General features: G+C 42.2%; 2 protein-coding genes across 3 annotated transcripts; both read left to right on the top strand.

Annotated features, from left to right (window-relative positions):
• Positions 1-237: 237 nt before the first annotated feature.
• Positions 238-4243, top strand: kcnj21 (potassium inwardly rectifying channel subfamily J member 21; the record flags this gene model as incomplete). Its single annotated transcript, XM_080858069.1, has 3 exons — positions 238-324; positions 676-1528; positions 3801-4243. 3 exons carry the CDS (start codon positions 238-240, stop codon positions 4241-4243), a joined length of 1383 nt encoding a protein of 460 aa, XP_080714195.1.
• Positions 4244-5787: 1544 nt separating this feature from the next.
• On the top strand, positions 5788-12321 carry fbl (fibrillarin; the record flags this gene model as incomplete). 2 transcript variants are annotated; one of them, XM_080858651.1, is made up of 9 exons in its annotated part: positions 5788-5876; positions 6811-6960; positions 7853-7993; positions 8087-8181; positions 9283-9453; positions 10112-10244; positions 10944-11056; positions 11659-11804; positions 11920-12321. In XM_080858651.1, exons 1-9 carry the CDS (start codon positions 5867-5869, stop codon positions 11942-11944), a joined length of 984 nt encoding a protein of 327 aa, XP_080714777.1. In that variant the 5' UTR covers positions 5788-5866. The 2 variants fall into 2 exon arrangements, with proteins under 2 accessions (XP_080714777.1, XP_080714778.1); XM_080858652.1 differs by lacking the exon at positions 11920-12321 and having other exon boundaries at positions 11659-11808.
• Between the last annotated feature and the right edge of the window lie 397 nt (positions 12322-12718).

The following is a 12718-nucleotide window of genomic DNA, read 5'->3' as shown; positions in this document are numbered from 1 at the left end:
GTGGGTATATCTATAAATATCTCAATTACAAGTGGATACAACCTAGTGATTAGTCAAAATGAATGTACCTACAGAATATATTTGTTGGATGGTTTGTTGTATGGTGTATATTGTATGTTGTCTATCTGGAGGTTTGCTTGAACATGCCTTCTTTCATGTGTTTTTTTCCCAGTGTGACTGTTTCCTGCTGCTCTATTAAGTTAACCACCACCGCTGTGGCCCCACGGCTCCCAGGCCATGAGCAACTCCAAGGGCCACTTAGGACAGGATGTGGAGAAACAGGGTATCAAGTTGCCAAAGAAATGGAGCGACCCCAAAGACAAGGTGATGTGATCCGTTAGAAAAGCTCTGCTCTTAAACGCTTGTGTCTAATGGAAGTCATGTACTCTCATCTGCACAGCTGATGATGACTCATGGCTAATGAGCCGACATGTCAGCATGCTGTCAAGATTTCTCTTCCATCACACAAGCCTCACACAGCTCGCATGACAAAAGATGTTCTGACTCGGTTCGAGAGAATCAACTTTAACCCTTTACTTTCACATCTGTATGAGAGAATCAATCTTTTTAACTCTTTACTTTCACATTGAGCTTCATCTCTACAGTCTTACACAATCTTGCATTGCACAACACATTTCTAAGCTAAATTCTCTTTCTCTCTACGACACCTTACAGGTACCCACGGGTCGTACAATGGTGCCCGGACGTGGTGGGAAATCTGGTGCTGTGAAGAAGCCACGTCAGCGCTACGTGGAGAAGGATGGCAAATGCAACGTGCATCACGGCAATGTGCGGGAAACATACCGCTATCTAACCGACATCTTTACGACGCTGGTGGACCTAAGATGGCGCTTAAACCTGCTCGTGTTTACAATGGTCTACACCACCACCTGGGTGTTCTTCGGACTCATATGGTGGCTCATTGCATACATCCGAGGTGACTTAGACCACACCGATGACAATGACTGGACACCCTGCGTCAACAACCTCAACGGTTTTGTCTCTGCGTTTCTGTTCTCCATTGAGACGGAGACCACCATCGGTTATGGCTACCGGTTCATCACCGACAAGTGCCCCGAGGGAATCCTCCTGCTGCTAGTGCAGGCCATCCTGGGCTCCATCGTCAACGCCTTCATGGTGGGCTGCATGTTCGTCAAGATCTCCCAGCCCAACAGGCGCGCAGAGACGCTCATGTTCTCCCACACGGCCGTTATCTCTGTGCGCGATGGCAAGCTGTGTGTGATGTTTCGCGTTGGCGACCTACGCAGCTCGCACATCGTGGAGGCCTCCATCCGGGCCAAGGTCATCCGCTCCAAGCAGACCAAGGAAGGGGAGTTCATCCCGCTGAACCAGACGGACATCAATGTGGGCTTCGACACGGGGGACGACCGCCTGTTCCTGGTGTCCCCGCTCATCATCTGCCACGAGATCAATGCCACCAGTCCCTTCTGGGAGATCTCACAAGAGCAGCTGGCGCGGGAGGAGTTTGAGATCGTGGTCATTCTAGAGGGAATGGTCGAGGCCACTGGTGAGTGACTTATGGACAGAGAAGCTGTGCTTTTTTTCTCTAGCTGGTGAATATGCAAATTCATGCAGCCGTGTCAGTTTTAATTACATGAAAGCATGGCCGTGCGCATACCCATTTTCATGTCATAGCTCTTGGGCTACAATAGACATGGGGTTTACAGCACAGACATTTTCATTCAGAGAAGGCGTAGGAGAGAGTCTCTCCCTTACTCCTGTCCAACTGACCTTTAATCGTAGGACTTGACCACGATAACTCAAAACAAATTAATAACCACCATTTCCGATTGTGAGTTTGCGAGTATGCAAATGTGTGTCAACACTTATAGACATGTTTTCCCCGTGGGAACCAAACACTGCCAGCAGGAATCTCAGTGGAGGATCTCTGCAAATCAGTAATTAGTGTGAATTGTCACTACACTTGACAAAGGCTGCAAGTACACCTTGCTAATTGGCTTTGCTATTGTGCTTGGTGCCAGTGTGCGCCGTAAATGCACCCTGCTTGACTGCAGGGGGTCAAGGACCCTTGAGATGGTTGTTTGTGGAAGAAACCCAGGATTTGTCAATAGGACTGCCTGAGGGAAATTAGAAAAACCGAGGCCGTGCAAGGGGAAGCCTAATGTGAATCATGATCCAATAACCACGCCCCGTGTCCTCCCCATCTCTTCCTCTCTCTCTCTCCCCTCGCTGATTCACTGTGAAGAGTGGGTGGCATTGATAAGCCTTATTCAATCCATCCACTCTCTGATTTGCGCTTTTAATTTGTAGAAAAGTATTAAGCCTCTCGCTGTATCACTTCAGTGGGGAAAGAAAATATCATTTCATATAGCTCAGGGCAATGTCTGAGTCGAGTACATTGTTTTGTTTTAAACCTAGTGTAGCGATTTAAACAAAAACCAAATGCAGCATGTTACATTATGTTTCTTTTCACAGTGGTCTATTCGCTAAGCTAAATTTGGAGCCATTAACCGGAGGAATCAGTCAACTGATTAAGAAAAGAGCTACCATTGGTGTGTCTGTGAAGAGAAGGAATGATGGGTCCCCTAGTATTCTCACTGTGGACTAAAATGCATGAAATCTTTTCCAAACATCACCATAAACCAGCAATGAGGCCTCTTGGAGTAATAATACAGCTCTTTTTATTGTCTGTCAATCCGCCAGGGACCTGAAATAAATGAAACGGATTGCCAGTTATTCCTGACATTTCATAAAGTGGGATTTTCTCCTGAAATTAAATGACAGAGACAGTGTTCGTCTTTCATGAGGAAAAAACCTCTAAAGAACATTGTGCTCTTTTGAATAGTGTTATACAAGAACAAATTAATACCATCTTAAGAGAATAAAGAAAAGCTATTCAAGGCGTTTACACCGCCTCAGGAACAGCAGCTCGTTTGAATCAACCATTACATAGATTAACATTGCATCATTCGATGTATTCTGGTTCAAAATTATCTATCTGTGTGCACATACAGTATGCGTACGTTTTTTTCTCTGTCTGAGTCTGACTGTATTTGTTTCTGCCCCTGTGATCTTTGGGCTTGTCTGTTCACTTATGTGGGTAATATGTAGAGTAATTGACGAAGCTCTTCAAGGTTCACTTGAGCAGAAGATGAGAGGAGACGCGTATGCTATTAATAGGCAGTCCACACACATAAATATTCAACGCGGTGTGTGAGGCAGGGTTTGTTTACAGGCCGTAAAAAAATAAAGTTTGCTTTCATTTGAAAAGAAACTTCATTTTATGGCTTTCTTATCATCCCGCCAGGCGGCACAAACACTGAGGCACAATCTTTGACGTCGTATTGAATTCAGCAAAGCAGAGACATTTACTGCATCAGGCAAATCACTGCAGTGAAGTCCAACAGGAACAATTCACTCAAATCTTTTATCAGATCATTTAAAACATCTCCAGCCAAAGAGTCTAATGCGCCGCATTTAGATCATAGGCTACAGCGCTCTTTCAAGGTCAGCTAAGTTCTTCCCTGAAAAATCTCTAGGTATTCTGAAGCAGTTTTAGTCCTTTCTACCCATGCAAACACACTCTTGTGTGTTCAGCATTCAACACATCAGAGAAGCTGGTAGGCTAATCAATATTATGGATCCCCAGTATTCTCTATTGCCCATCAACTCAACTCAACAGCTTCGTCGTTACTGCCGGCCAAACTGGTGTTTGTTTCTTTTCACCTCCTTACCATGTATCTATGTCAATAGGTTTTTGACGTGCTCGTAGATTTGCATACTCCCTCACTCCTCTCCATTTCTCTCTCCTGCTGTAGGGATGACCTGTCAAGCCCGCAGCTCTTACCTGGACTCGGAGGTGTTGTGGGGGGAGCGCTTCACCCCCGTCCTCTCCCTGGAGGAGGGCTTCTACGAGGTGGACTATGACACCTTCCACAACACCTACCCCACCCCGACCCCCGCGTGCTCTGCCCGTGACCTGGCAGAGCTGGCCAAGAAGGGAGAGAGCATCCCCATACCTCCTCTCTCGCCCCATGACACCATGGAGGAGATGTCGGGCCCAGAGGACGCACTGGACACAGAAGAAGACGAGGAAGGGCAGGGGGTGCAGGGAGCGGAGGGGGTGCAGGGGGCGGAGGGGGTGCAGGCGGCGCAAGGGGTGCAGGTGGTGCAGGAGGAACAGGAGGCACAGGAGGATGAGGTAGATGGGGATACTGTCAGCAATGGAGATGTGAACAAAATGGACAGCGGACTAGAATGACATATCTATGTGTGTGAATCACATCCATGACATCCTCTTACTCTCCTCGCCTGGGTCTCACTGAGGAAGTTGAGAGTAGCAAGGCAGGGCTTGTAACATTTGGATGTAATAAGGCATAAATAAACTTCACTCACTAGTCCACACTGTGTGAATCATGTGTCAATTAACTCAAATGAATTAAACTTAATTCCCATTTGTCATGGTTCATGAAGTTTCTAGCATATAAACAATTGCTCATGTTCAGTTTGGACAAGTTATGTAACCTGTAGAGAACATTATGGTAACAGGGGTAACCATATACTATATGTACTCTTGTATGTGTTTTTGGAAACGGAAGGATAAGTTAACCAGTATTAGATTTTGCTTTACATTTTGTATACAAATAGAAAAAGGAGTTAATTTATTAATCTAAATATGATTGTGAGAGCTAAGTGGTCCTATTGGCTACTTCTTTCTTCATTCTCTTATATCGGACTGGTTACCTGTCTCTTATACAGTGTTACAGTTTGTACGTTTTTGCATTTCTGGAATACCATTATTTCATGTTTATAATGATCATATTTATAACGACAACACAATAAATTAGCCAGCACAATGTGATGTCCATTGATCGTGACCATAAGGGCAGATATTGACTGTATAATTACTGTATCATTCTTGCAGTTAGTGACCTGTCGTTCTGATATTTCCTGGCTTACATAGCCAATAAACAGTTCCTTTACTTTCTATATTATAACTAAGCTGAATCAGAATGTTTCTGGGAATGTGTTTGTAGACTTTTACACATTGGCATAGATTTCTACATAAAACTCTCTGTCATATAATTTGTAATGCACGCACTGGCAGTGAATTAAACATCAACAAGGTGCGCCATCTACTGTTGAAGTCGCGCACAAACTTTGTCATTTTTGGTCCACTACATTTCTTCGAGATTTGCATTAAATATTGCAATGTTTAGTTTTGTTTGGTACAACCTATGTTTACGAAGAAATGTGAGTAAAAGAACAATCGTCGCATTTCCGCAAATTAGAAATGTTAAAAAAAAAGTCGAGGATTCCAAACTTTGTTTTAGAGCACGTGTAAGCAAGGTGTTTGTTTTGTTAACTTAGCCCATGTTTGTGGAATGAGTTGAATAAATTCTGGTCTGAATATAGGTTATCGGTTAGCTGAGGCGGACATTGCTTTAATTGAGTGATATTTTTAACGTGTGTTCGAACAAAATAGTTTAGTAGTCAATGCCAATTATTTGTCTGTCGCAAGGAGAACTTGAGAGGAACTTGAGTAGGTAAAAAAGTAACGCATGATATAATAGGACTGACAACAGAAACGTGCCTGTAACTCCACAACTGAGATTAAACACGTAAATGGTTTTCGGTCCATATAAAATAGCCTGGCTGACTTCGCTGTTTCACCCGATTTAAAAGATTTGCGGCTATGTAATGCCCTGCTTCGAAGCTAGGCGGCGACATGAAATTATCTGGGCCTTGGATATACAACATGCTCGTGGTGCATCATGGGTAGGGAATGTGTTTCTACAGCTGCATGCGAGAGTTGGCTGAACACATGCGTTTGGTGTACACACGGAAAGGAGTGCAGTTGGTTCTCGTGTTTATCTAAGTGAAAATGAAGCCAGGTAAGTGTGAATTCCAAATCCTTTACTTAAAAAAAAACATGTAGCCAAAAAGTAGATTCGCTCTCCTTTCTGTAAATTTAGCAGCGTAATATGGTCAATTTGCAACTTTCAGCAAGCTGCGTGTTTCAGAGCTAACATTAGCAAGCTAATTCTTAAAATTTCAACACACATACTCTGATGTCTACGTGCATGCGTTCGCTGTAAAGTTTACATATAGGTGATTCTAGACGTGGGCTTTGTTTGCACTAAAGTGTATTGTCTCATTATCAGCTAGCTAAGTTGATGATTCAAGCTGCCAAATCCACATATCATTAGCTAACCTTAGCCATCAACGCTAGCTTGGCCAACCACGTGTGTAGTTCTGAAGACACGTGTCACTAGATTTAATGGGGGAAAAATAATTGATTTTAGATTTGTGAAGCGTTGTCTATCATCAGCTTCGAAACAAAGATTGTAACTTACCGTCGTACAAAGTTTTGGATGGGAAACCAAGTTTGCCATGGGATGCCATGTGGTCTCGATTCTAGCGTGGACCATGTGTTATGGAACCCTAGACTAAACACCGTGCATCTCGACACATTATTTAGTTGTTGTAGCATATATTGTATATTTACCCACGAGCATTTGTTTTTTAACGTTAGTGCTCAGAGTTAATTGATTTGTCTGAAAACCCCAGCTTAGTTTCAGTAAATACCCGGAGGTTAGCACAACGTGCATTAGCACTTAAAGGCTTTATGACGGTGAATCAACTTAGGTTAGCATTTCCAGTCGACATTTTCTCTGTTGGGGGAAACTAAGATGAGACTCTGACTTAATTTCAATTCGTTTAATTGGCCTTTAATAAGTTTAGTAATTATCAATGTAAAATTATCAGTGTTGTACATTCTAAAACGTGTCTTTTACAAGGCGCTGCGTGTTTCATCGTGATTTTCAGGATTCAGTCCTCGTGGTGGCGGTGGTGGCCGAGGTGGTTTCGGAGACCGAGGCCGTGGTGGCAGCAGAGGTGGCTTCGGGGACCGAGGTGGACGTGGTGGCAGCAGAGGAGGATTCGGTGACCGAGGTGGCAGAGGAGGATTCCGTGGCAGTGAGTTGATGTCTCCAACAATTACCCGGTTGAAACGTTTGTAACTATGAAAACCGGAGTCAATATCCTGCTCAGTTCTCTTCCTCTTCTATGCATGTGTAAACACGGCATGGCATTGTTCCCACTGTTAAAGATTCCCTGCAAGTATGCCTGCCAGGCTATCTGGCTTTATGGCCCTGCTGCACTTAGAAAAACACCTTTTTACCTCGTGTACTCTATTTGATATCAATAAGCTTCTGAGAGTTGAAAAGGGTGTACAGAATTGACCATTTGTTTGACATTTTTATTTGGCATTAACCTAAGTGAACTGTAACTAAACTTTTTAATACATGTGATTGTTTTGGTGAGAGAACTAGGTGACTTCATTCGTTGCCCCTGTGGTGTTCTTTAACTGTTTAGCAGGGACCTTCACGATGGAAATAATAATCTTAATAATGCTCATCATTGTGGAATTGTTTAGGAAAATGGTATTACACCTCTATTTCTTGGCACATGTGTGGTTGTTCAGTACTCATGTGTGCAATGTACGGAGGGAGAGCAGTGCCGGTGCTATGTCTTCGGTGCCAGCATGTTTATTGTCTGCTGGTTCTATCCTCTCTCACTGGGACACGCAGTTCTAATCCATTTGACTGAACTATTACATGAACTTTTTGCCATATATTTGTGAGTAAGCCTGCTCTTAGATATGGATACAGCCTACCAGCCAAGGGGATTTAAAGATGTTCATTAACCACTTGTTATCAAACTGGTTTCGCACAATGTATATATAATATTTTTATAGTTACAGATATTTTTTACTTCTGCCACCTTGGGGAGCTAATGTCAGATACTAGCTGGGTGATTTAAATGTTATGTTTATGTTGGTGTTTTTCTGTTTATCCCTTTTGCACAGGAGGTGGCTTCGGGTCGCCTAGTGGTGAGGGCGGCTTCCGTGGGCGCGGGGGAGGCAGAGGAACCCCCAGAGGTAGAGGTGGTGGACGCGGGGGATTCAGAGGGGGCAAGAAGGTTATGGTCGAGCCTCACAGACATGAAGGTAAAAAAAATTGCCATTTTGCTCCTTTCACATGGCAGTTGGGTTTCTGATGAATACTATATAACGATGTATACATTTTGATTTTCCTCATAGGTGTGTTCATTTGCCGTGGCAAAGAAGATGCCCTGGTCACGAGAAACATGGTGATCGGAGAATCTGTTTACGGAGAAAAAAGAATAAATGTTGAAGTAAGTACTCTGAATCATCGGTTGACATTGACTAGATTGTGCTAGACCGTTAAAAATAAAGTCGGCAATATCGAAAACCAAGCAAGAATAAGCTATATTTTGAGCCCATGAGAGACAGTGTTGGGGAGAGGATCAATGTCGACTCGTCGTCTAATTCTCATCACTAAAATAACACAAGTTTAAGAAAATGGTATTACACCTCTATTTCTTGGCATGCGTGTGGTTGTCCAGTACTCACGTGTGCAATGTACGGAGGGAGAGCAGTGCCGGTGCTATGTCTTCGGTGCCAGCATGTTTACTGTCTGCTGGTTCTATCCTCAATCACTGGGACAAGCCGTTCTTAGCCATTTGGCTGAATTGTCATCATTAACGTAGTCAACTACTTCACCACTGATTCTCAAAACTAAAATAAGCTACATCACCACATTTGTAAACATCCCAGCCAATGCTAATTTAGATCAACACAGGACAACCCTCAAACAACACTGGCTTACAACTACAACGCAGACACCTGCGAACAGTCGATTACAGCGTAACTCACGTTAGGGCTGGGATAGTATTTAACTAGTTGGATACATACTAGTTCAGGAAAATAATTCACCTAAAGGAAATCAGATCATTACTGGCTGCACTTTGTGCAACTGGTTCACTAGCTTTAGCTACATGTCTACTTGCCTAGCTTTGAGTGCACGGGCAGAGTTCCAGCAGTGAGGCCATCCAATCATTCCGTTTGGGTCAAATTTAATGTTTGGACAGGCTTTTACAGCCCTGCAGATGCCATATGACAGAATGTATCTTCTCTATATTGTCAGTCATTTAAGTTAAGAAATATAACAATAAATAGTTGTTAAAATACATCGCCCTACACCCTTCAAGCTTGCTCTACTGTCAGTTCTTGGAATTGCAGTGACTGTATTTATGCACACAGTACAAGGGGTTATATTTTAGTTACCAAGCTTACACAGCCAAATTGTTGCACAGGAGAGACTTAAGGGGGTGGAACCATGGAAGAATCCTTCATGACTTAATGTCATGGTTTCACTGCAATTTTGTCATGTGAAGGGTGATTTCTGGTTACAAGAATTATTGCTCTGATTCCAGGAGGGAGAAACTAAGATTGAGTACAGAGCGTGGAATCCTTTCCGGTCAAAGTTGGCTGCAGCCATCTTGGGAGGTATTGACCAAATTCATATCAAACCTGGTGTGAAAGTCATGTACCTCGGAGCTGCGTCGGGAACAACAGTATCACACGTGTCCGACATAGTTGGTCCGGTAAGTACGATTTGCTCAGATGTACATATTTTGTATGTGCGCACAACTTTCTTGCATGTTTTATGCTTTTTGAAGAATGCTATTACCTTTGGTTCCATTTCAGTTAGGAAACATGGTCTCTGTCGATCCTTTATATTTCTTGTACTGAAAATAATGATATTGTTCCTCCATGCCTAACAGACACTAACAGTAGTTGGTAGTTTTCAATTTTTTTATTTGACCCGTGAGATTTTTTGGGTGAATTTCATTATTGATGTTGGGATTGTTCGGGTGAGAACTGGGTGACTCCATTCGTTGCCCCTGTGGTTTTAAACTGTTAAGCAGTCTCTTGAAATAATGCTCATCATTATGGAATTGTTTAGGAAAATGGTTTTACACCTCTATTTCTTGGCACATGTGTGGTTGTTCAGTACTCATGTGTGCAATGTACGGAGGGAGAGCAGTGCCGGTGCTATGTCTTCGGTGCCAGCATGTTTATTGTCTGCTGGTTCTATCCTCTCTCACTGGGACACGCAGTTCTTAGCCATTTGGCTGAACTATTACATGAACTTTTTGCCATATATTTGTGAGTGCTAGCCTGCTCTTAGATATGGATTCCCATACCCGTGATATTTTTTGGTGAATTCCCTCATTGATTTCTTTGTGTGTCTACATTCAGGAAGGTCTGGTGTACGCCGTAGAGTTCTCCCACAGATCAGGCAGAGACCTGCTCAACGTTGCCAAAAAGAGGACCAATATTATTCCCATTATTGAGGATGCCAGACATCCCCACAAATATCGCATGCTTGTTGGTAAGTGCTTTTAAATCCCCCCCCACTCTTAATTTGCTTCCTGGTACACATGTATGTATGAATGAGCATTATTACAGTAAGACATGTATGATCATCGTGGAATTGTTGAAGAAAATGGTAAAATGGACCTCTATTTCTTGGCACATGTGTGGTTGTTCAGTACTCATGTGTGCAATATACGGAGGGAGAGCAGTGCCGGTGCTATGTCTTCGGTGCCAGCATGTTTATTGTCTGCTGGTTCTATCCTCAATCACTGGGACACACAGTTCTTAGCCATTTGGCTGAACTATTACATGAACTTGTTGCCATATTTGTGAGCAAGCCTGCTCTTAGATATGGATTCAGCAGCTTACTAATTTCAATTTTAGTTTACTGTCAGAGACCTAGCTTTAGCACAATGTATACAAAAGTTTATCATGTTTTATCAATACAGTGAGACAGTAGTTTTTATAATTACTATATATTACATCGTGTTCTTACATCTATTTTTCTGTATTTCTGTCATGGATACACAGATGTTCATGATAACTTAATGGTTCATAACAAATGAGAATGTTGAGATGCTTGTACTGTTAATGTTGTAAGAGATGCGAGTTATTATATATGGCTCCCCAAATGCAGTCGAGGCCTAATATTGGGTGACTCCCTGTAGGAGTCTAGACTAATTTCCAACTAACCCATACACCTTTTTTTCTATAGGCATGGTAGATGTTATCTTTGCAGATGTTGCCCAGCCTGACCAGACAAGAATTGTGGCCCTAAATGCACACAACTTCCTTAAAAATGGTGGCCATTTTGTCATTTCAATTAAGGTGAGGACCTCTGCATTTTGCACATAACACCTAATGGAGATGTCCCAACAAAATGGCAGTAAGAGTTTAGACAGAGTTGGACACTGTTAAACAGGACATTCAATACAGTGTTTGCAGTAATGTATGACTAAGTCAATCACTTTAAGGTCAGTTGGCCAAGCACTTTTTTCCCCCCTCGTTCTGCTTGGCCAGATTCATTCTGGAATGAATCTAGCCCTGCTAGGCCTATCTGATCGAAGTGCCATGTTATCATCCATCAGCATAATCAGTTGGTAGATTTACTAATGTAAAGAATACAGTCTGACCAATTTATATCAAGTTTAGATCAAATTAAAATCGCCAAGTGGGACTTTTCCTGTTAGACTGCTGGGACATTGGTCATAGCTTTCTGGTGTGCAAACTTTATGCTGTATAAGGGCATCTTTCCAGGTCATTAAGCTATGCCGATTTTTTTTTTTTTTTCCTTATGTTGTAAAGGGTTTGATGTTGTACGAATCTTGGACTTGGAATGTTAAACATCCAGTCCTTGGATTTTTGTTTACCATTAGGAGTAGTTGTATGGCAAATGGTGATTGACCGTTTTTTCTTTTTTTTTACTCCAGGCAAACTGCATTGATTCGACGGCAGCACCAGAGGCTGTGTTTGCAGCAGAAGTGAAGAAAATGAGTTCAGAGAACATGAAGCCTCAAGAACAGCTGACACTGGAGCCTTATGAGCGAGATCATGCGGTTGTTGTGGGTATTTACAGGTGAGGATTCATGGTCAGACATTGACATTTCCAACGGATTCTTATGTATTTGGTGAAATTACTTATTTATTGGTTTTTAGTGGATGTATTTACTCATTGTTGTGTTTCTTTGCAGACCAACTCCCAAGCAGAAGAAATGATTTAATTGGATCATCTTCACATTTTATTTCATGGACTCTTTTTTTTGTAACGGCTGTTGTAACAGCTTTGCCCACAAGAGGGCGCAACGACACAATGTGCAAGGACCCCAATTATGTTTGGATACTAAACCACCCAGACCAGCGCTGTCCTGGTCTACTCAGCCCACCCTGCATCATCCTCCATTATCATTTTGTATATCTGTAAAAGTATTCCATGTTGCTTACGATTGATATTGATGAGTTAAATAACCGCATAGTATAGGCCAATGTGCATTGCTGGCTTGTACCAAGTTTTTTTCAGTTTAAAAATTGTTATATGTAGGATAATCATCTATGTTAGATCAAATAAAGTGGAATATATCTGTTTTTTAATTTGAGGACTGCGCTATCGCATGAGACCATCTGTGGTTTCGAGTGTCTTTTTCTATACAAATGTAAGGATGTATTTCGCAGCACTCGGTAGCAGCATTTTCTGAAAACTGTCCTTAAGTTCTATGGTTATGCTTATAAACGCTTAAGCTTATAAAAAAAATGTTTGTTTCTGCTTTCGATCGAATAAGGTTAGATGTGGACCACAAAAGGCAACAATACCTGTAGAGACTGTTTGGCTAGTGGTAAATATGACTGAACTAGTGCTGTGTTTCTAAAAGTGGAGTGATAGGGTAAGTTGTGGTGTGCAAAGTAGGAACTAAAAGGCAGGCAATTTATTATTTTTTTTAATCAAGAATGTCATCAAGTAATTCATAAAAGCTGTATGAAACTGCCATAAGATTT

This window comes from Sprattus sprattus (genome assembly GCF_963457725.1).
Source record: "Sprattus sprattus genome assembly, chromosome: 19".
Classification (NCBI taxonomy): domain Eukaryota; kingdom Metazoa; phylum Chordata; class Actinopteri; order Clupeiformes; family Clupeidae; genus Sprattus; species Sprattus sprattus.
The sequence above is the reverse complement of the archived record's forward strand: the minus strand, read 5'-3'. Positions and strand labels throughout refer to the sequence as shown.